At 42.0% G+C, this 22017-nt stretch overlaps 2 protein-coding genes across 2 annotated transcripts in view; one reads left to right on the forward strand and one right to left on the reverse strand.

The window, feature by feature from the left end:
* piezo1 (piezo-type mechanosensitive ion channel component 1) overlaps positions 1–14248 on the reverse strand; it is a 96218-nt gene extending 81970 nt beyond the window's left edge. Inside the window, exon 1 of the mRNA XM_060858946.1 lies at positions 13701–14248. Coding sequence (XP_060714929.1) covers positions 13701–13764 — 64 coding nt within the window. The 5' untranslated portion in view covers positions 13765–14248. The remainder of the gene's footprint in view (positions 1–13700) is intronic.
* Positions 14249–16060: 1812 nt separating this feature from the next.
* Positions 16061–21144, forward strand: cdt1 (chromatin licensing and DNA replication factor 1). Its single transcript, XM_060858950.1, has 10 exons — positions 16061–17114; positions 17718–17828; positions 17922–18160; positions 18373–18567; positions 18862–19007; positions 19095–19195; positions 19491–19679; positions 19900–20043; positions 20159–20360; positions 20665–21144. The coding sequence occupies exons 1-10, from the start codon at positions 16254–16256 to the stop codon at positions 20826–20828; spliced, it is 2352 nt and encodes a 783-aa protein (XP_060714933.1). The 5' UTR covers positions 16061–16253; the 3' UTR covers positions 20829–21144.
* The last annotated feature ends 873 nt before the right edge of the window (positions 21145–22017 follow it).

The raw sequence follows: 22017 nt of genomic DNA on the forward strand, positions 1-22017 counted from the left end.
GAAGCAGAAGAACAAACTGCTGATCGCGTGACTAAATCACGCTATCCAGACACATGGGAAAGTGTTGATGTTGGTGAAGAACTTTCGGTCCAAACGGTGAGTCAGAATTGCCGGCTGTCGTCCTTCTGACAGACTGAACTCTCTCTTCCACTTCAAGCCAGACTGGGAAAGACATTTACACTCGAGAGGCTCCTCTTTAAGGATCGCAGTGCGTCAGTGGTTAGGGAGAGGCAGACGAAAAGCTGCCGTTAGCTCTACGGCAGGTCAGATTTAAAATTGTGGACATGAAGTGATTCACATGATCAGAAACAATACCCTAGTGTGTCAAGCAAACATTCTTCACATCACACCACCTCCACCAGCTTGATCTGTTGACACAAGGAAACGTTGGGTCCGTGCTGCTGACTCTGAAAATCCAGATTCATCAGAATAAACTTTCTAAAAAGTCTTAACCTGTGTTAGAGAGTGTGAATTGAATTGAATTGAAACCTTTATTGCCCCGAAGGGAATTTGTTTTGCACTCAAGGAAGCCACATTAACATCCAACAACATTACAAACATAGAAGACACAAAAAAACAAAACAAACAACACAAACACAGCAATGATAGTGACACACAACAATCAGTCCAATATCCAAAAATGAATCGATAGCTAATTAAAAAAAATTTCTTTAAAAATTCTATGTGCCTGTGTCTGATCTGTTCAGTAACTGAATGCTCCTCGGTACAAATGATGCCCAGATCGTTACCCATCCACATCCTCTCCCATCCATATCCAAGTTATAGGAGCATTTTAATTCCGCAGTAAATGCTCCAGAGAGCATGAACTTTCATCCTTCGTTCGTTCTTCCGTTTCACCAAGAGCTTTTTCACACTCAGAAAAGCGATGGATATGGAGCATAGGAAACTCAGCACAGATTGGTAACCGAGCTCAGAATCGAACAATGCTACCATCACCATGCTTTCTGCAGACAGAAGTACAGTATGATATTTGTTTGTACTCTTCACGTAAGCGTTCAACACACGTAACCGTTACTGGAGATCAGTACAGGATTTGAGATAAAGTTAGAGGACAAGAATGAGTTTACCAAACACCGCAAAGTAATGTAAATCTGTCAGAAGCAATTATACCTCACCTAAAAGAGTCAGCTGTATAAAAGTGTATGACTCTACAGACAGACAGAGAGAAAGAGAGAGGTGCTGGAAGTCCAGCACACAGTGAGAGGAAACAGCAACAATGATGTGTGTTTACTCAGACCACTGAACTAGTGACTAACGGAAAAATCAGGTAGCTTTCTTCCTCTTTACCCCAACTCATATAAAAAAATAAATAAATAAAAAAACCTTCACTGCAACAATGAAGCGCTTAAAAACAAAGCCAGCTTTCATTTGTAGGTGGAGGCACTGGCCTTTCTGTGCGCCCTACATCCTGTTTTGATGGAAAAATAGAAATGGCTTGAGTATCCCGGTGAGAGCCGTAGCCTGTGGGTCGTCCCCAAGCCATGGCACAAACACTCTAAATCACACACACACACACACACATCCCAAATCAGGAACTAGCATTCTGTGTGTGCGCAAGCAGATCTACAAACACAGCTCGCTTATAATCAGATCATCAAAAAAGTGATTACCACACCTACCACACCTGGCTGGAGGGGTTGAGCTGGCGATAACGAGGAACGATCGTCTTAATAAATTCCTTCGAATTGATCCTGACACCATTAGAGAATATTCATGTTAATACTGTTATATCAGAGCATGCGTACAGATCAGATCAGCTCGGGATGTTAACACAGAGGGAAGGCATTTCAGACAGGCTTGTAACCTGGGTCTAGTGTACACACACACACACACACACACACACACACACGCGCACGCCTTTGTTCGCATCAAAAGGCAATGAAGCCTCAAAACCAAATGTGTACTGGTTCCCAGTAGAGACACTTGAGGAACACCGACTGCTGACGCAGAGTGCTGCGAGTAGAGACTGTGGACAGACGACTGAAGTCTCACTTAGACACAATTCCTGCCGCACACTTAAAAATGTACGAGCTTTTTATATATCAGTATAATCCCCTGCTGCTTTGTTTTGTGAATACAAAAGTCTGGCTTGTGCTATGAAATAGGCAAAGGCCCAGAAGAACGGAGGAAAAAAAATTGATTTAATATACGGCAATAATTATGCGTTCAAGTCCTCCTGAGATTCCTATTTATTCTCTTATACTTATATAATACTCTTGTACTAAAAAAAAAAAAAAAAAAAACACTTTTTAAACTACTTTTTTGTGTCCTAAAAATCCGTCTAGAGACGTCTAGAGCGCTGGTGATCCGTTGCACACGCTACTTCTCCTACATCTTGTATGACATGATGCAGATATACACTACGTGTGTATTAATAGCAGGATTTGTATTCTTGCGCAGTTTATCCCTGGCGTTCGTGATTAGTCACTTAGGAGTCTTCTTAAGTTTACTTTAACTTTAAGTGCTAAATTCTTTGTGATTTACTCTTTAAAAAGAAAAATTCTCAACACACTCAGTTTGTCTTAAATCAGCCGTTTTAGCCCTTAAGATTCCTTCAGGTGCTTCTAGTGAAGAGTGATATGGAACACTGCAATCCTGGCAGAATATGTGGAGGTTATTCGAGGTAAACTGAAACACAGCCACCATGCCAGGACTTGCATGCAGGTACAACGGGCAGTGTTTCCTCCTCAGATCCTCCCCCTCGCCCTGAGTTTGCTCTAACTTGCATTCAGGATCTGAGCGAGATTATACCTGCTCTGCTATTTTGCTGATGGTCGAGGAGATAAACGTCTCGGGAGCCGGTGTTCGAGCTAGTAGGACTCCTCCCGCCATGTCTAAGAAAAACAGAACGGTGTGGCATGTTGTTATATGTGAGTGAAGCCACTTAGACCTACAGGATGGAGTGACGCTGATAAATAGGGGCAATTAAAAGCTTTTAGCTCTTCTAAACATGAAGGATCTCTACAATACGGAGATATTTATGACCATTTAAGGACATGAACACTGTAAGATCAGTGGCATAAAAATGGCCAGGCATCTGGATTCAATTGTTAATCATTTTAATAAGGAAGAAATCAAATGAAATGCTTCCTAAACAAGGAACTAAAATGCTGTCTGAATACTTGGGGTTTTTTAGTACATCTGCTTGGAGTTTCATCACTTGGAGACCACTTGATGCTGCTGAGGATGAGCCCACAAGACTGTTAGAGACTGTAGGTGAGATTACTGTAGAAGGAACCACTTAGAAACCATGAAGACGGCTTTAGGACAACATCTAAACACCTAACAGGATTTACCACCGATTCTGCTCCTTCTGAGTCTGGTTCCTCTCAAGGTTTCTTCCTCACGTGGCCTCAGGGACTTTTTCCTCTTCTGTGTTTCCTTTAATGTGGATTAAAACATTTCCGTAAAGCAGCTTTGTAAAAAAATGTCCGTTGGTGTACAAAATCGATCTACAACTGAAACGGAAATCTGCACAATAAACACAACTAATAAATATATGAGCAAAATCCAGTAAGGAGATATGACCCAGATGTTCCTAAAAAAGAAACTCCTAGCAGGAAGAGAGAAAAAAAAACACACATCATAAAACCCCTCATCTAGTTTATTTAGATGACCCCAAGCTTTACCCCACTAAACACACACAATTACAGATGAAACACTTTTGTTTTTGCCCCATTTTTCACCCAAATATTTTCTCCCAAATATTGTTCACAAATCTATCTAAATCTGTGTTAGGGCCTTTTTACACCTGGTCACTTCATGTGATTTCTCTGATCCGATAAATATCTGATTTGTTAAAACTGTTCCATTTACATTAGGCCACATAAATGCGTCTCGGCGAATCAGATATCAAACCGATCTTTCTACTCCCGCCCAAAATGCAAATACATTTTACCTCATTTCCGGGGTAAATGAAATGGAACACGTTTTGGTGTATGCGGTTTTCAAAAGTTAATCAAAAAGAAGACGGAAAAACTTGTTACGACGGTTAGGCTACAAAAAACAGCATTTATTGTTTGCTGCATTTTCGCTGGCAGCAGCAGCGCATTTTAAGACCCGACGAGACACCTGGGTGAAAGATCACCTGCGAGTGACGTACTTCCGTCTGGGAGGAGTATAGCGCTGACGTATGTGGCTTGAACAACCACATTCATTTACACCTGTCCAGTTTCATCTGAAATGCGTCCCAGACCACCTCCTGAAGTGGTTTGAACGATCGGATTTTTTTCCGTCTCGAAACCGTTTCGGAGGGCATTCAGACCTGGTCTTTTTACCATCGGATAGCTATCTGTGTGACCAGTGACCAGGTGTAAAAAGCCCCACAGATGTCTCATATTTTGAGAGAGCGTGCAGTTACTATGCTGACTGCAGGAATGTCCACCAGAGCTGTTTCTCGTGAATTGAACGTTCGTTTCTCTACCGTAAACCGTCCCTGAAGGCGTTTCAGAGAATTTGAAGTATACACAATTATCCCTAATGAACAAGCCTGAGGTGACGGTGGTGAGTGAAAACGTCCTGAGATGATATGAGGAAGAAACCTTGAGAGGAACCAGAGCCAGAAGGGAACCTCATCCTCCTTTGGGCGATAATGGACAGGAAATAATATAAATGTAAATAAACATATCTGAACATATGACATAAGTCTTGGGTCTTGGATGTGATATGAACAGCACGGTTCATTGCTAACCGCAGAAAATGATGAATACGGATTTGTTGAGTTCAGTGAGATTTAACTGCAATGCAGCTGTCTGAGCCCATTTCTCTGGTAGAATAGAATACAATAGAATAGAGTAAAATAGAATAGAAGCCTTTATGATGTCACATAGACATTGATGATACGGCGCCCCTGGAGCAGAGAGGGTTAAGGGCCTTGCTCAAGGGCCCGACAGTGGCAGCCAGGCAGTGCTGGGGCTTAAAACCTGATCCCACGATCAACAACCCAGAAGATTAATAACCACTTGAGCCACCACTGGCCAAGCACATGGTAGCATGTAGATGAACACCGACACTGCTGGGCTGTGTAACTCTGTTCTGGCAGCTTCGATTACACAGGAAGTGGAGGTGGCACAATTTCTTGCCAGATTGTGCGCGAAGGAATAAAAAAAAAAAATTCAGTGTGATGGCAACGAATTAATAAACAGCTGGAACCTCGTTGCATTAATGACGAGTCAAACAGTAAAGCAGTGTTTTAAGAAGTTGATAGAGTTGAGAGCAAAAGTCTACAAACCCTAAGGCCTGAGCACAAAGACATTTAGTGTGTCGGATATTTCAGATGTTCTTTAATGGTCACATGTCCCATGTTTTCAGAGACGGCCTCGAGAAATAACGTCTCCTTTTTTTCTATTTAGACATAATATTTTATTTAACATTTTGCTTCCTTTTTATGTATCTACTTAATTTGTATTGCTGTTTCTTATAAAACTGATAAAAAAAAACTATTCATCAAAAAAAGGTCAAATTATGAGAATCAGTTCATTTGCTGATATGAAGCTTCTCTGCCAACACGTGTGTGTGTGTGTGTGTGTTTGTATGTGTGTTCTTTTGTCTTTTCTATATTTTAATATTATAATATTCCTGTGTTTGTCAGTTTTCATGACTGTTAGAACTCTTCAATTCAGGTTTGCAAAACAAACAAAAAAATATTAAAATCCCAACAACGCTTTTCTTTCCCTAAACCATACACAGGGTGTGCAAACATTTGCTGTTTGTTCTTGTGTCCTTCTACAAAAATATACTTCCAAGGAACAGAAGTCTGTCCTTATTATTGAGAAACAGCAGTTATGCGGGTAAAGGCCTGGTTTTACTTCTACACCCGTTTATCTAGAGACACGTGAGGCGTCTTGTGAAAGCGGCTGTGTTCCTGCGTGCCTTTAAATTCGCCTTCAGCACGTCTTCGAGAGAAAGGAATGAAGAAGACACATATCGGCTGTGTCCCAAACGCCCTACGCACTCTAGTGTCTAGTGTGTGAGTTTTAGAAGTTTGGTATGGTCTCAAATGCTGGAATGGTTCAGAAATATGTTTTCCTGTCCAGAGCGTTGAGTGCATGAAGCGTTCAACATTCCACTTGTTTTCTTGCTTACATCAGGGCTCTAAGTTTGACCTCTGACACGGAGCTAGCACACATTGAGCAGACAGAGGGACGGAGGATAGTATGTGACTTGTCAGACAGGAGTCAAAGACTTTTTTTTGCTCTTTTTATTGGCGGAGCTGCCAGTTAACCCGAACGTGTTCAGGGTGCACGGGGTATGACGCAGGAACACACACAGATTTCCTCTCTCAGTGAAACTCGCCTCACTTCCTCTCAGAGCGGGTAAAGACCAAACTCTTCCTGAAAAATGGCACAAATGTAAATGCAAGTAACCGCTAGGGATGATTTAGAGATGCCAGTCCACCTACTGGAATGTTTTTGGGAGGAGAGCAGAAACCAGAGAAGCTGGAGAAACTGATACGGACCCGATATGTAGTAGGCAGACAGACAGTAACCTGAGCTCGAGATCACAATGCTGATCATTTTTGTGCTACACGCCACCGCCATGCTGCTGCTAATTATTATTATACACTATCCAGGTGATTTGTGCTCAACATAAACCCTGCACCGGAGTGACAGCAAAATTGCAATCGGCATGAAGAGCAGGGCAAGAAGGCGTTAAGTTACAGCGTTGGTCTGATTTCACACTGATTTTATTCTATCAAACTCCAGTGCACTGGTATAGTGCAACACAAGCATATCAACTCACTATGTTATTGTGTTTTTTTTTTTATTATTACTTTGGTGCTATTACGCACAGTAAAGACTCCTCACCTCTTTTTCCCCACAACCTTCCCTGGTACTCATTTTACATGAGTGTGTTGTGGAAACTAATGATGTCGTCATCAGCTGAAACACCCTTGAAGGAGTGCAGACCCGAGTACGAGTCTCTATGAGATGTAAAAACATCCAGGACTTCAGGATTTCTTCAAATAATCACACGAGTTAAATCACAACCGAGACACACAAACCAAGTAAATCCGCTCTATACTCTTAAAATCCACGGCCATTTTGGATCTTGGCCTGTCAGCACATCTGTACACATCATTAAGACGCGGCTTCACAGACGCAAGTATACACCAGGATTAAAGGCCTGCGCTATTTGTTAGATACTCCCACCACAAGCTTGTAAAAAAGTCACTTGCAGTTTTATTTCCAGCTCCAGCAATAAAGTGACACCGGTTTTTAAACTCCCAGCAGAAAAATCGAAGCCTTTCAGATCGTAATCTCTGGCAACGACATGTTCTTACTCGTAGATCCCTAAATCTCCTCACAGGTCTGAATGCTTTAGAGCTATTCATCATTCATGAGCTCACGTTAGTGCAGAGGAAAAACGCTTTCAAGGAAGCAATAGAAGAAAGGAAGAAGACGACCCTGGCACTGGGTGTGTTGTGGGATGCGCCGTGTTTGGAGCGCTTCTCTAGCTCTCAGGCTGCATTAGGCTGAAAGTCAGACTGTCAGGACTTTGACAGGATGCAGATGTTTCAGCGACATGTCACAGCTGGAGAGAGAGTGTGATCCGATTCCTCGGGGTGAGACCAACACAAGCAGTGGCAGATTTCCCACACAGCTGTTCAGCGGCGCGATGCTGAACTGAACGTCTGTGCAGCTACAGAGTTTCTGCTCAGAATCTCAGAGCATGTATTTTACAGACTGAGCAACGTAAGGATTTCAGAGCACAAACTAACCATCCTGATTGTAAAGGAGGCCTAATAATAATAATAATAATGTTAAACCATATGGATCTTAACACACACACACACACACACACACACACACGGCTACTGTGAACAAAATTTTACAGAGAAAAGGCTAAAGTGGGGGAGACTGAGGGAGTGAGAGAGAGAGACAGAGAGAGAGAGAGAGAGAGAGAGAGAGAGAGACAGAGTGAGAGAGAGAGACAGAGACAGAGTCTGTGTGAGAGAGAGAGAGACAGAGAGAGTGTGAGAGAGTGTCTGTGTGTGTGAGAGAGAGTGAGAGAGAGAGAGACACACACACACAGAAAGAGAGAGAGAGAGAGAGTGTGTGTGTGTGTGTGAGAAAGAGTGAGAGAGAGAGAGAGAGAGAGACACACACACAGAAAGAGAGAGAGAGAGAGAGACATACAGAGAGAGAGACACACACACACAGAGACACAGAGAGAGAGACACACACACACACACAGAGAGAGAGAGAGAGAGTGTGTGTGTGTGTGTGTGTGAGAAAGAGTGAGAGAGAGAGAGAGACACACACAGAGAAAGAGAGAGAGAGAGAGAGAGAGAGAGAGACATACAGAGAGAGAGAGACACACACACACACAGAGACACAGAGAGAGAGACACACACACACAGAGAGAGAGACACACACACACACACACACACACACACACACACAGAGAGAGACACACACACACACACACACACAGACACAGAGAGAGAGACACACACACAGAGAGAGAGACACACACACACAGACACACACACACACACACAGAGAGAGTGAGAGAGAGAGAGAGAGAGAGAGAGAGAGAGAGGTGTTGAGATTATTTATTTGATTACTTTATAGCTGCTATAACAGAAGAGATAATTGAGTCATTCTACTCTTTAATCACAATAAGGATGAAGGATATAAACGGGAAGCTGAGTGTAACAGTGTTACTTCAGAACTGCTGCCATGCTGCCTTTTATTCTTTCATCATTCCATTGTGATCATTTTGGAAACTGTGATAAAAGGCAAGCAGTTACCGTGACAACGGGTTGGTTAACAGTTGTTATATTCCAGAGGGCTTGAGTTGAGAAACCTTGTGTTGAAGTCTGTGTGTCAGAAGTCTATAATACACCTCTCTATAATAAAGTACACCAGTGCTGCGGCTCGGGGCACTTTGCACTCCTGTCTCTTCTGAGGAACAATTTAACAGACGTTACAAACATTTTCCACACTTTCATCAACATTTACATCACCAGTGCAAGCAAAAAAAAAACAAACACTGTCTAAAGGAGGACTGTGTTTCTACATTTGTCTATAAAGTGCACAGCCTCCTGTCCGTTCTGCGCTCTATACTGAACTACAGTGGTTTGGGTGGCGTCATACATGCAGCACTAAATATACCAGGGATGCCGAAAGTCCAGTGTGTGTATAAGGGGAAGAGTGGAGGGGTGAGAGGGGGAGTGAGAGTAAGAGAGAGAGAGAGAGAGAGAGAGAGAGAGAGGTATAAGCAGCACAGTAACCTGCTCTAAATAACTAAATAAATGACCGACTCCTTTTTAGTGGGAGAGAACTAAAGCAATAGATAACATCACCATGATGTAGCAACAACACTGTCACACTCGTACACCAGGAAAAACTCACAAATCCAATCTCTTTTGATTTAATCTCTTCCACACACAAGCCCAAGAAGCCACAATGTTAACCAGTCCTGTGATATCACTCGTGCCCTCGTCAAGTCTGCTTACATAGGCACAAAAGTGGGCATCGCTTGTGCTCCTGTCGCAGAATAACCACACAGGACACATCCTGTCCTTCTCAGAGACAACAGTCCTGTGGCACGGTTCAGGGGATTACAGGCTATAGTGAGATATAAAGTTAAACAGCCACTGCTTTTACTTCTTTATCCACACGCTAGCAGCCATAACGGTGCTTTAGGAACCTCGCAGACCGAACGGGAAGCTTCACATGAGGTCAAATGGTGCACTTGGAGACAGAGTAAAGTGAGTGAGTGAGTTTTATCTCTTGGTGTTTGCATAAATCCTGTGTTTTGTGGGATGTTTGGTTAAGCCTGGTGTAGTCTGATACTGCAGTTATTTCATGAAAGAATGTGGCAATTTTATCAGGAAACTGAAGTGTTCTGAGCTTTGGCAGATCTGCATTGCTTATCTTTTTTGGCCTTCGATTAGTTTTTTTCTTTCTTACATGTAAAAATATTCACGTAGAAGGCTGTAGAAGATATCTGAAGTGTTTGAACGTTTGTGACATGAATGTTACCCCATCGCTCGCTTCCAGCTGTTTGTCTGTCAGATCTGTGACCTGTTTGCTTTGATTTCTAACAAACCATAAACTACACTTCGGTGTCCTGCGCTGCAAGGTGTTGTCTACACATGAAGGTTGCAGCGCTGTGTTTGTGAAGGAACTTCTGCGTGTCTGGTGGCACCTTCGGTTTCCTGTAAGACACACGATGCCCACGTGGCACCAGAAGCCACAAACTTCCTGTGAGCAGCCTAAGCTGTTGGCCTCATATTCAAACATCTGTAGAACTAAAGCAGCTATGAGCAACGCTGCGGCAAACGGAAAAGACGACAGGTTCTGGATGGAGGGAGAAAATAAAAAGCGAAGGAACCCCAGACGCCGCAGCTCCACGTGCTTTGTGTTAACAGCCTCGTTGGCTTCTTCAGGGTCACGCTGGTGACAGTGCAAACAGTGCGCAGCAGCAGCGTGTCTGCTCGGTGCGATAACAACAGATCTGATACTCCCACAGTTCACCAAAACCAGGGCGTAAGAGACGAGCAGCAGAGCTACAGTACTGAACAGTGTTCTAGGAGCTGCGTTGAGTGACGTGCTTCAGCTTCACTCAAATTTAGAAAGCCTGGCATGTGGTTATTAAATAAAAACTAAACAAAAAAGATAAATCTGGACCACCGAATAACTGTGAAAAACAAGAAGAGGAAATGACTAATCCTGAGCACACTCCCTGCACTGCTAACATGCCAGAACAAAAGCAAGATTATTAACCAGTATCTGGTCATTTCTACTCATTTCAGGCTTGATATAGTCAGTGTGGTTGTAATGAGAGATCACTTTGCTCATTCTAAGCATTTATTTCTCAAAACAAGTTTCAACAGGTTTGAAATAAGTAGAAACGTCTAGAAAAAGGATCGAATCTTTAGCTTGGTTAACTCTTAGAAATCTAGAGATATTTTCACTTGTTAACGTGTCGGTGTTGCTGTGTGTTTTAGCAGAGCGAGAAACTAGCAGGGCAGGTTTTCTTAAAAAAAAAAAAATTAAAAATTAAAAAAAAAAGAGAGAAAGAAAGAAAAGAAAAAGAAACTAGCCCCTAAGTATTCTGCTTGCTATTGCATGCTGCTTAAAGTGGGCCTTTTACCCAGAGACAAAAATGTTGGTTAAAAAGAGAAAAACTGGACTAGAATGTGGAAAATGTGAGTGTTGGGCCTAAACTGTACGAGCTCCCGGGCTGAACTCTGTAAAGCTTTTAAACAAACCGTTTTCTCTTCTACACCAATCCAAATGTAAAACGCTTGCATGTGCCGGACAGAAAGTTCCAGCAGCGGCGGCGCTGGAGGAGCTTCAGACTGAAACGTTCAGGAAGATCACGATACACAACGAACCGACTAATCGCTGGAAAATACCTGATGAGATCAAACTCATACAATGAGAGAGACGACAGAGCAGAGTGTCACGTACAAAGACTCAAGAATGATGTGTTTTAACAGGAGATCTTCAAACAAATTGGATTTATTATAGATATCTATATCTATTTTTTTTAATTCACTAAACCCTTACACATAAGATCAACATCTTATGCCGATGGCTTAACACAGTTCCTATCATATACATATATATAGTCTGCACTTTTCTGAGTTGTCATTCAAAGACGGTAACGATTTTTTAAAGCTTTAGTACATTAACGTCAATTGCATGACTTTAAACCCGTATAAATCGAGAATCCGGACAATTCGCTGTATAACACGAACAAAATCAAATCTATGACTAACTCAGACGTATTCAAGAGGAGACCTTGCTTTAAGATCCACGGCTCTCGGACATCCTGAAGCTGATCCTGGCTCGTACAAAGCCGTGTACGTCACCTCACCTGTAATACGGTGATGAGGTGCTGATAAGGCGAGTGAACTATACAGAAGACAAAGACTGACATCAGGGATTAAAAACCTTCCTGAAGAAAAACTGCTCATGATGCATTTGAAGAGCTTTGGTGTTTGTTCAGACTACACATAGACACACACACACACACACACACCACAGTGTTCGAGACTCACGATGACACAGTTACCTGCACCAAGGTGAAACTTCCTAAATAAACTCCATCGTTAGCATCGTGTGTGAAAATAACTGACTTTACATTGCATTGACTTTACTTCTATTTTAGCAAGGCACTTGTTTCTAATCATTAATCTAATCATTAATCTGATCTAATCACGGTCATTCATTAAGTGTTGGATCATTAAGCGTTAGATTAGATTAGAAGCGTTAGATCATTAATCAAACTCAATTACGGGTAGAGCTGCTTAATCATCTGTTCAATCTCAACACAATACATGGCCTTTTAACCACTACATATTTTATTCTGATTTTAAATATAAATAGAGGGGCACGGTGGCTTAGTGGTTAGCACGTTCGCCTCACACCTCCAGGGTTGGGGGTTCGATTCTCGCCTCCGCCTTGTGTGTGTGGAGTTTGCATGTTCTCCCCGTGCCTCGGGGGTTTCCTCCGGGTACTCCGGTTTCCTCCCCCGGTCCAAAGACATGCATGGTAGGTTGATTGGCATCTCTGGAAAATTGTCCGTAGTGTGTGAGTGCGTGAGTGAATGAGAGTGTGTGTGTGCCCTGCGATGGGTTGGCACTCCGTCCAGGGTGTATCCTGCCTTGATGCCCGATGACACCTGAGATAGGCACAGGCTCCCCGTGACCCGAGGTAGTTTGGATAAAGCGGTAGAAGATGAATGAATGAATAAATATAAATATATATATAATCATTTACGTTCCGATCAATAAATTATATATAGATGAGCTGCGAGTTTGTCAATCAAGAGCCATGAATGTCAAAAAAAGCCTTCTTTGTAAGACAAGAATGTACGAACTCCCATGAACATAAAGAATCAATTTATTCCATCTGTGTGAGTGAAATACTTCATTTTAAAGGTGTGGCTTACGTGTTACTTTTACTTTGACGCTTTACACGACGTCATTCAGCTAGAAAACTAATTTCAGAAGAATTAGTGGTCCGCACCGGCCACGTTTACGGCACTTTATTTACACTTTAGCTTGACAGGGATCTCAGCCTAAGCCAACTCACTTGTGCTGAAAATAAGGGAATATTTGAAGTGTGTGTATACATGCACATACATATTTTGTACTTCCATACTGCTCTGGAAATAAGTACTAATAAATACACTTTTATACTTTTTTTAAACTGATGACGGGAAATAAAATATACACATATGGCATCTTTTCTTCTTCTTTTTATTAAAGGAACCGGGGATTTCTGAGGGACTCTATTCTTCATGACTATCATCATTGCTGCTGCAGTGTCAATTCAGAGCCACAAACGCACCCATGTGTGTGCACTTCACGTGTGTTTAAAGCTTTACCTGAGTACATTTACATTTCCAGCATTTGGCAGACACCCTTATTCAGAGCAACTTTATATCTCATTTTATACAACTGAGCATTTAAGGGCCTTGCTCAAGGGCCCATCAGGTAGCAGCCTGGTGGACGTGGGAATCGAACTCACAACCTTACTGTAGGCATCACGTTAGGTCATCACATTGACTACCTGTGATTCTACTAAACCTGGTCATGTGCACATCATCATCATCATCATCATCATCATCATCATCACCACCAAGCTGCTGCTATTAAACGATGCAAACGAATCTGATATAGATGATGAGTTGAAGTTGAAGACATGTCACTTTACCTGCCAGCAGTGAAATGGGCAGCAGAAAGCAGTAGAGAAGGCCACAGAGTGCCTGCAGCTCCATCAGAGCCTACAGAGGAATACACTCCTCCAACTGGGACACAGACAGGAACCCAACTCAGTTCTCATACTGACATGTTCACATCCCATATCCAGCCTGCTCTCCAGCTTACATCCTGCTTTTCCTTCAGCTGTGTTAAGACCTCCACCTGTCAGACGTCCATAAGGCGTGGAAACAATGTCTCCAAACAAAAAGTCCAAAAAAATAATCCAAAAAAAAATGGAGGTCAGTGAAAAACAGGCGAAGGTCTCAAGTCACTTTCCTTTAGGTGTGTGTGTGTGTGTGTGTGTGTGTGTGTGTGTGTGTGAATAATTTAGTAACCAGCGCGAGTCCTTCAAACTTTCTCCAGCTTTCTTTCTAAAAAAAAAAAAAAAAAAAGGTTTTGTCAGATAAAAAGTTTCCCCAGGAGAAGTGTACAGTTTCCTGTAACTTACTTTTTAAGTTAGTCCCACTGGAGCGGTGAGTAAACTCAGCACTGAAAAACGTGGAGCGAGCGAGCGAATCATTTCATTTCGAACGACTCCTTTATATGAATCGATCGTGTGAATCGACTCGCGCTGTCTAACAAAACTTACTAACTTCAGGTCATTTATTTACTTTCTAGAAAGTATAATATTCATAATGTTTATGTTTATAGTAAAGGTTTTGCTTCGACAATAAATATCTCGTTATTATGTCGGTACATTGACTGTAATGTGAATGTCCAGGTGTCGAAAATGTGAGCTATAATATAATATTAGCTTTTTTTTTTTTTTAATGGCAAAGCAAACGAATCAAATTCGTTTCAACGAATCGAATCAGTGAGTCATAACCTCCGTCACCATGGCTACGTTCCAAAACCATAGACATTACACAGTATGTCTACTAGGGCCAGTGTTATTTCTTAACATTAGTTGTATAGAAAAAAATAGAAGCCTTAATATTAACCTTAAACAAATATCTTGTAACAGAAATGCTATTTAATGAGTTTGTGGTTAAAATGTATTTAAAACTGTTACAGAATTATGAAATGCATTCCTATAAAAAGTTTGTTTATTCCAGTGTAGTGGCGCCCTCTGGTGGTGAAACATACAAGGTGGCGGAATCTCACTGCATAAAAGTATACAGATACAGGTCAAGAGTTTCAGCTAATGTTCATGTTAAACATCAGAAATTGGAAAACTGTTATCTCACTGACTTTAGTAGTGGGGTGGTTGTTAGTGCCAGCAGGTTTTGTGTAAGTTTTTTCAGAAACTGCTGATCTCCTGGGGTTTATACAGAATGTTATGAGAAGAAAAGAAAAATCCTGTGAGCTAAGGAACTGCAGGCTGAAACACATTAACAATGATGAGATTAACAATGATCAATGGTTTCTGACATGTTCAAAACAACCATGAGACAGAGATCACACTTATTCCCTATTCTGATGTTTAATGTGAACACTGACTGAAGCTCTTGACCTGTATCCTATGATCTTATGCATTGCTGCTACAACATTAGATTGATTAGATCATTGGATAAATCTAGAGGTGTACAGAAGTACAGGTGTACATTAATTCAGGTGTACAGTTGTACATTAATTCAGGTGTACAGGTTCGGGTGTACAGGAGTACAGGAGTTCAGGTGTACAGGTGTACAGGAGTTCAGGTGTACAGGAGTACATTAGTTCAGGTGTACAGGAGTTCAGGTGTATAGGTGTACATTAGTTCAGGTGTACAGGTGTACATTAGTTCAGGTGTACATTAGTTCAGGTGTACAGGTGTACTTTAGTACAGGTGTACATTAGTTCAGGTGTACTTTAGTTCAGGTGTACATTAGTTCAGGTGTACTTTAGTACAGTTGTACATTAGTTCAGGTGTACAGGTGTACTTTAGTTCAGGTGTACATTAGTTCAGGTGTACTTTAGTTCAGGTGTACATTAGTTCAGGTGTACTTTAGTACAGTTGTACATTAGTTCAGGTGTACAGGTGTACTTTAGTTCAGGTGTACATTAGTTCAGGTGTACAGGTGTACTTTAGTTCAGGTGTACATTAGTTCAGGTGTACTTTAGTACAGGTGTACATTAGTTCAGGTGTACAGGTGTACTTTAGTTCAGGTGTACATTAGTTCAGGTGTACATTAGTTCAGGTGTACAGGTGTACATTAGTTCAGGAGTGAGGTTGCAATTTTTCAACAAGCGTAATCAAGTTATTTAAAATCTATTGTAGATATACTCCCTATTTATATAAGCGCACTACATAGAGTATATAGTGGGTTTTACAGCAGGAAGCCATTTGTTATTTACTTTTCTACGTTGAGCTCATGTCCAATCACGTACACGTACACTTTGTTTGATCACTGAGATAACCAATCGGAGTGCTTGATGCACGGAAACTCCATATCGGTCCGCCTACAAAGGTCACGTGGTACCATTTCGCGGGAAAGTTTATAGAGGAAGCGCGCGGGGGAGAGAGACGATTGTTCAGCGTCTCAGGTTGTCGGCGGTTAAATCAATTTTGGTTTGTTTTGTAAGCATGGCTCAAGGCCGAGTCACTGATTATTTCGCACAGTCTAAGAGAGCAGGCGTTGACCGATCCCTGCGGTCTAAATCTCAAAAACCGAGCGAGGACAGAGTGGTGTCTATAAGAAGAGCTCAGGGGAGCAGAAGCTCTGCAAAAAAACACCTCAGATCTGTAGAGGAGGAAAGAGAACAGCTCAGATCTGTAGAGGAGGAAAGAGAACAGCTCAGATCTGTAGAGGAGGAAAGAGAACAGCTCAGATCTGTAGAGGAGGAAAGAGAACAGCTCAGATCTGTAGAGGAGGAAAGAGAACAGCTCAGATCTGTAGAGGAGGAAAGAGAACAGCTCAGATCTGTAGAGGAGGAAAGAGAACAGCTCAGATCTGTCCAGGAGGAAAGAGAACAGCTCAGATCTGTCCAGGAGAAAAGAGAACAGCTCAGATCTGTAGAGGAGGAAAGAGAACAGCTCAGATCTGTCCAGGAGGAAAGAGAACAGCTCAGATCTGTCCAGGAGGAAAGAGAACAGCTCAGATCTGTAGAGGAGGAAAGAGAACAGCTCAGATCTGTAGAGGAGGAATTTCTCAGGGTGATCGATGAGGCTGTATCTGCTCCTGATCATGTGGAGAGCAGGACCGGGCCTCGGAGCCCAGATAAACCCGGTCCGCCTGAGAGTCCCCGAACACCGAAGAGGACTTCATCTGAGGCCGGGTTTGATATCTGCTCGGCTGTGTTCGCTTCCGCCACTGAGCAGCACAGCACGGCTAAAAAACGACTACGGATCACTGGGAAGGATTTAAACACGACTAAGAGCGCGGAGGCTGTGAAAAGGACCGCGAGAAAGAAGCTCGTTCTCTCCAAACATGAGGAAACCCAACAGGTAGCTTTTAAAGCTCAATGTTTACATCTAACGCTAATGCTAATGCTAATGCTAACTGTTGTTTGTGTACCGTACTGAACTTTAATCTCGGTTGTGTAGCAATTACAAGCATCTCGTTTCACACCCTCAAGTTTGAGCAGGTTTATATTTGACTCTTATGCTACTACGTTTAGTTATAAAAAAAAAAAAACTCAATTTAACCCTAATTCTTATTCATAGTGCTGAAATCTCGCGATACTACACGGTATACACGGTGAAGTATCGCGATATTTAAAAAAACTCCACTAAAAAAACTATATAAACCCCTTTTACACCACGTGACTCACATTTTATTCATCTGTGAATAAAATCTCATATGTGCTGTCATGTTGTTCAGATGTGATTTATTTGAGTCTCAAACAGAGATCTTGTTTTAGTTCCGATTTGATTTCTTGCACTTTTTATGAGCCGTAGAAACAATTCAGTATTCAGTACTATTTAAGTACTGGTGATGTTGAACCAGAACATCATATTAGTACATTAAAGTAAGCGAGCCAGAGTGAATGAGCAGATGATGGAACACCTCACTCCTTCACTAATCACTCTTATGATGTTTGCATGCAGGCACCGGCGAGCTCGCCAACCCGTAAAGATTCGGTCGGTGTAGCCGAACGTGGGTCGAAAGACTCACCTGTGAGCAAAGAGAGTATCTCCAAGCAGCCTACCACGAACAAGGTACGCTGCAGAGGATCTGCCGTGACCATCAAGTGTTTTTCTTCAGTCCGGTATTTTGTCCTAATCAGTCGTTGTGTCTCTGTCATCTTCCAGAAAACGTTCTCACTAGAGGACGTGGCTTCGCTGAAGGCTCGCCTGCAGAAGCTGAACAGAAAGGCTGAAACGGCGAGTTCGCCGACCCCAGCACCGGTGTCTGATCTTGCTGAGCTCAAAGCCCGACTGGTCAGCGCCAGGGAGCTCGCAGTCAAAGCGCAGCAGAGGAAGGAGGAGAGAGTGGTCAAGGAGGAGAGAAGATCGGAGGAGCAGACCCAAGACCACAAAGTGACTGAAGGGTAAGATTTACAATCGCACGTTCAGGAACGTTACGGTCATCACATTATGCGCCGGGTTTGTGTGGTACTACTGTCCATGTTAATGAGCGGATGTTGGTCAGACTTTTATTAAACCACTAAACCTGTCTTGCTCTTCTCCAGTTTTTATCACAAATAAACTGAAACGAAAATAAATACTCAGTTTAACTCGTTTGTGCTTTTCCCCATTTCAGCGAGAAGCTTCCTGCTTATCAGCGCTACTACACTCTAGCTCAGGACGTCCCCCCTGGCCTTACCCTGCCCTTCAAATACAAGGTTTTAGCAGAAATGTTCCGCAATACGGACACCATCGTCAGCATGCTGTTCAACCGCTCAGAAACAGTCACCTTCGCCAAAGTCAAACAAGGAGTCCAGGAGATGATGCACAAGTAAGAATGGCTTTCTTTTTAGTACGTTTAAACACACAAGTCCTAAAGACTCTCCAATGTGAGTGCTTTGTAACAGTAAGTTCCTGACATTGGAGACTCCTTCCATAAATATTAATTAAACATAACATAACCTTGCAGAAAACCTCTCCACAACACAGAAGTCACATTAATATGAACCTCTGAGTTGCCTTTGCAGGCACCAGGTACCATCATGACCGCTGTTTATTAAAAAAAAAAAGTCAGATTTGAGAACTCAAGCCAAAAAAAATTTAATTCCTTGTTTCTTTTCTTCAGGCGTTTTGAAGAGTCTCACATAGGGCAGATAAAGACGGTGTATCCGTCGGCTTACATCTTAAGGCAGGAGAAAAACATCCCGACCTTCAACGCAACAGTAAAGAAATCCAACTTCCAGCTCACCTTGGAGCCGGTCATTGAAGAGGGTGACTACCTCGTATTGATTGTTTTTTTAAATCTATTTAAGGTGTGTGTGAGCCTTTGTTTACTCGAGAGCTTTTGGTTTACTGCAGAAACAAATGGCACCCGGCCCATCCTGTCTGCTACTCGCCTGGTGGAGAGGAGGAGCATTTTTAATCAGAACCTGGTCGAAATCGTGAAGGGACACCATAAGGTTAGTGTTGTTTTTATACAGAGTTCCGTCTAATTTAATGAAGCTGTGTAAAAATTAAAAGTCCATAAATAGAAAGATAATTTTTTTCCCTCCCTGTCATTAATGGAGATTTATCTAAATATGATACAAACTGGGGATCTTGATGGGCAAGGTGTGTGTGTGTGTGTGTGTGTGTGTGTGTGTGTGTGTGTGTGTGTGTGTGTGTGTGTGTGTGTGTGTGTGTGTGTGTGTGTGTGTGTGGTAATATACACACAAAAACCTGAATGTATAATGATCTCTCTGTTCTGTCCTGCAGATCTTCCTAGCGTCGTTAAACCCCGCTTTAGTTATCCCTGATGATAAACTAACCCGCTGGCATCCCAAATTCAACGTAGACGAGGTGCCCAACATCCTGCCCAGCGAATTGCCTCAGCCTCCGCAGACAGAGAAGCTCACCACGGCTCAGGAAGTGTTAGACAGAGCTCGCTCCCTCATGACCCCTAAGGTAAATGCAGGAAGCAGCAGAACTATCAGCAGACTGGAAAAAGTTACAGCATTAGGTTACAATTTCATGCCTTGTTACCTGTACACCTTTCTACAGCTGTACTTGTTTAAGGGGATATAATTATTAAAATCGAATAGAAGTGTATGTGTAAATAACACTAAGGATTTTTAGTCTTTCCTGCTCAGAGATCAAGTGTCTTATTAAATGTCCTGACTTTCAGATGGAGAAGGCTTTAGTTAACATGGCACTCAAAACAGCAGAGGCAGCTTGTTCAAAAGAGAGCGCGACGCCGGTGAAACCAACTTCGACGCCCATCCAGACTCCAAGCGCCCTCAAAGGAGTCCCACAGTCTCTGCTAGAGAGGGTAGGCATTTACAACTCCATGCTCCGTGCTGCCATGACTTAGTTTTATCATCATCTTAGACTCTCTGTTGTACCATTTCCATGTTAAGTAAACTTTCCTCTGCTTTCTTGCTCAGATCCGGGCTAAAGAGGCTCAAAAGCTGCAAGTGGCTATGACGAGGAATCCTGAACAGGAGGCGCGTCTGGGGATGATGACGCGCCTGCCAGAGATGGCCAGGATTCTGAGAAACGTCTTCGTTGCTGAGAAAAAGCCGGCTTTGATCATGGAGCTGGCCTGTAATCGCATGATCGCTAGCTATCGCTCTTCTCTCAGTGCAGGTGAGAAGCTGCTCTTTATCAGTTGTTGTTATTATTATTATTATTATTATTATTATTATTATGATGCAGACTTTTGTACTGATCTTCTATCTTAAACTGCATTCACACAGAGTGATTGTCAATGTACTATGAAGTCCTACTACTGGTTGCCATGGTAATAACGATTATCGTCGGGTGGAGCAACTAGAATCTCTAAAATGAAAGATTCTAGAGGAAAAGATGGAAAAATAGGTGTTGAACAACTGAATCATTTCCGAATTAAGCTTTTAACTAAAAGCCGTCGCGTTTGTGTTTTTTTCTTTAGGGGAAATGGAGAAACACCTTCGTCTGCTGGTGGAGTTGGCTCCAGAATGGCTCACGTTGCATCCCGTCAGAAAGGATTTCTACCTCAAGCTGAACAAAAACACAAACGTGAACCTGGTTTTGGAGAAACTGAATCAGAAGATGAAAGAAGCGGAAAGACACTGAGACGACACGGATGCCGGACTTGTTGGAACGATGTGCAATAGTTTCAGGAATTTTGACTTCCTATTTTTAATCTTTGGACTGGATACAGTGCGACTTTATCTAAACACTAGTCTGTGAGAAAATACCGAAGGTTGTGTGAATATTTTTTTTTTTTTTCCCTTTAGAAAACGAAACACGGATGTAAAGGTGGCTGTGTTTTAGGCTTATATTATGGAGGCGCACAATGAGCTGTGACGTTCGTTATACAGCAGCAGGTCATGTGATGGGTCTTTGAGCTGCTTAATTCACCAATAAACAAGCTACTTTGAACTTTGTCTTTTAATCGGTAACAAAGTCGATCATTTGAATTGCTCAAACATCCATTTGCGCTTATACAGCGTTTTCTGTAGAAGTCCATGTTCTTCAGGTGCACGATGTTCTGTTTCGTTCCACGCTTGCTTGTCGTTAAAGGAAACCTGGACCCCGATAGTTTGTTTACAAGTTACTCAACGTCGTTCATGAACTGACATTTCAGACACAATATCGTCAAGTATTTTTACTGTATCAGTGAGAATAGTTTCCATAGAAACCACCACTATATAGAATGTAGCATGAGGAGCTAAGAGGTTAATAAAGTTTGTATGAGAGATTAAACTTATGTAAACGTTTGCCACTAAACTTCATTATGAATGAATTTGCATGGATTTTTACACTTTTGTCCGTACGATCCGTATATAACAAAGTTTAAACTGCTTCATTTTATTGTGTTTGTTGCTTTTACTGTATATAATAGTGCTTTAGAGTCTGGATCAGAAACACAAGCTCATGCTAGTGCATTAGGTCTGGGATTAAAATGCCTCTGAGAACATTTAATGATCACTTTTTTTATATTTTAGTCAGTAATTAAAATAAAAGGAAGAAAGTCAAGACATAAAGCATAGATTATGATAAAAGAAATGTGTTTGATGGACCGCTGTGTGTCTGCGATTTAACTGCGAAGCTGCACTCAAAATCCTCAGCTGATGGTTAATCTAGTGTTTGCTTGTTATTGTTAACGTATTAAATATTTTTACCGGTTTAATAAAAGTCAGTCCAGATCGTTTCTAGATATTTTTGAATTTTTGTTGATACGAGACGGATATGGAAGACGTTCAGGGTGGATTTTACCTTTAAGAGAAATCCTGTCTTGAAATGACTATCAGTAAAGATG

Source organism: Tachysurus vachellii, chromosome 23 (assembly GCF_030014155.1).
Source record: "Tachysurus vachellii isolate PV-2020 chromosome 23, HZAU_Pvac_v1, whole genome shotgun sequence".
Taxonomy (NCBI): Eukaryota; Metazoa; Chordata; class Actinopteri; order Siluriformes; family Bagridae; genus Tachysurus; species Tachysurus vachellii.

Bases quoted from the DNA above. Each gene is read 5' to 3' on its own strand.
- cdt1 (XM_060858950.1), top strand. From the start codon at position 16,254: ATGGCTCAAGGCCGAGTCACTGATTATTTCGCACAGTCTAAGAGAGCA. The intron at 17,829-17,921 runs GTACGCTGCAGA...GTCATCTTCCAG, and splicing joins AGCAGCCTACCACGAACAAG to AAAACGTTCTCACTAGAGGA. The intron at 20,361-20,664 runs GTGAGAAGCTGC...TTTTTTCTTTAG, and splicing joins TCGCTCTTCTCTCAGTGCAG to GGGAAATGGAGAAACACCTT.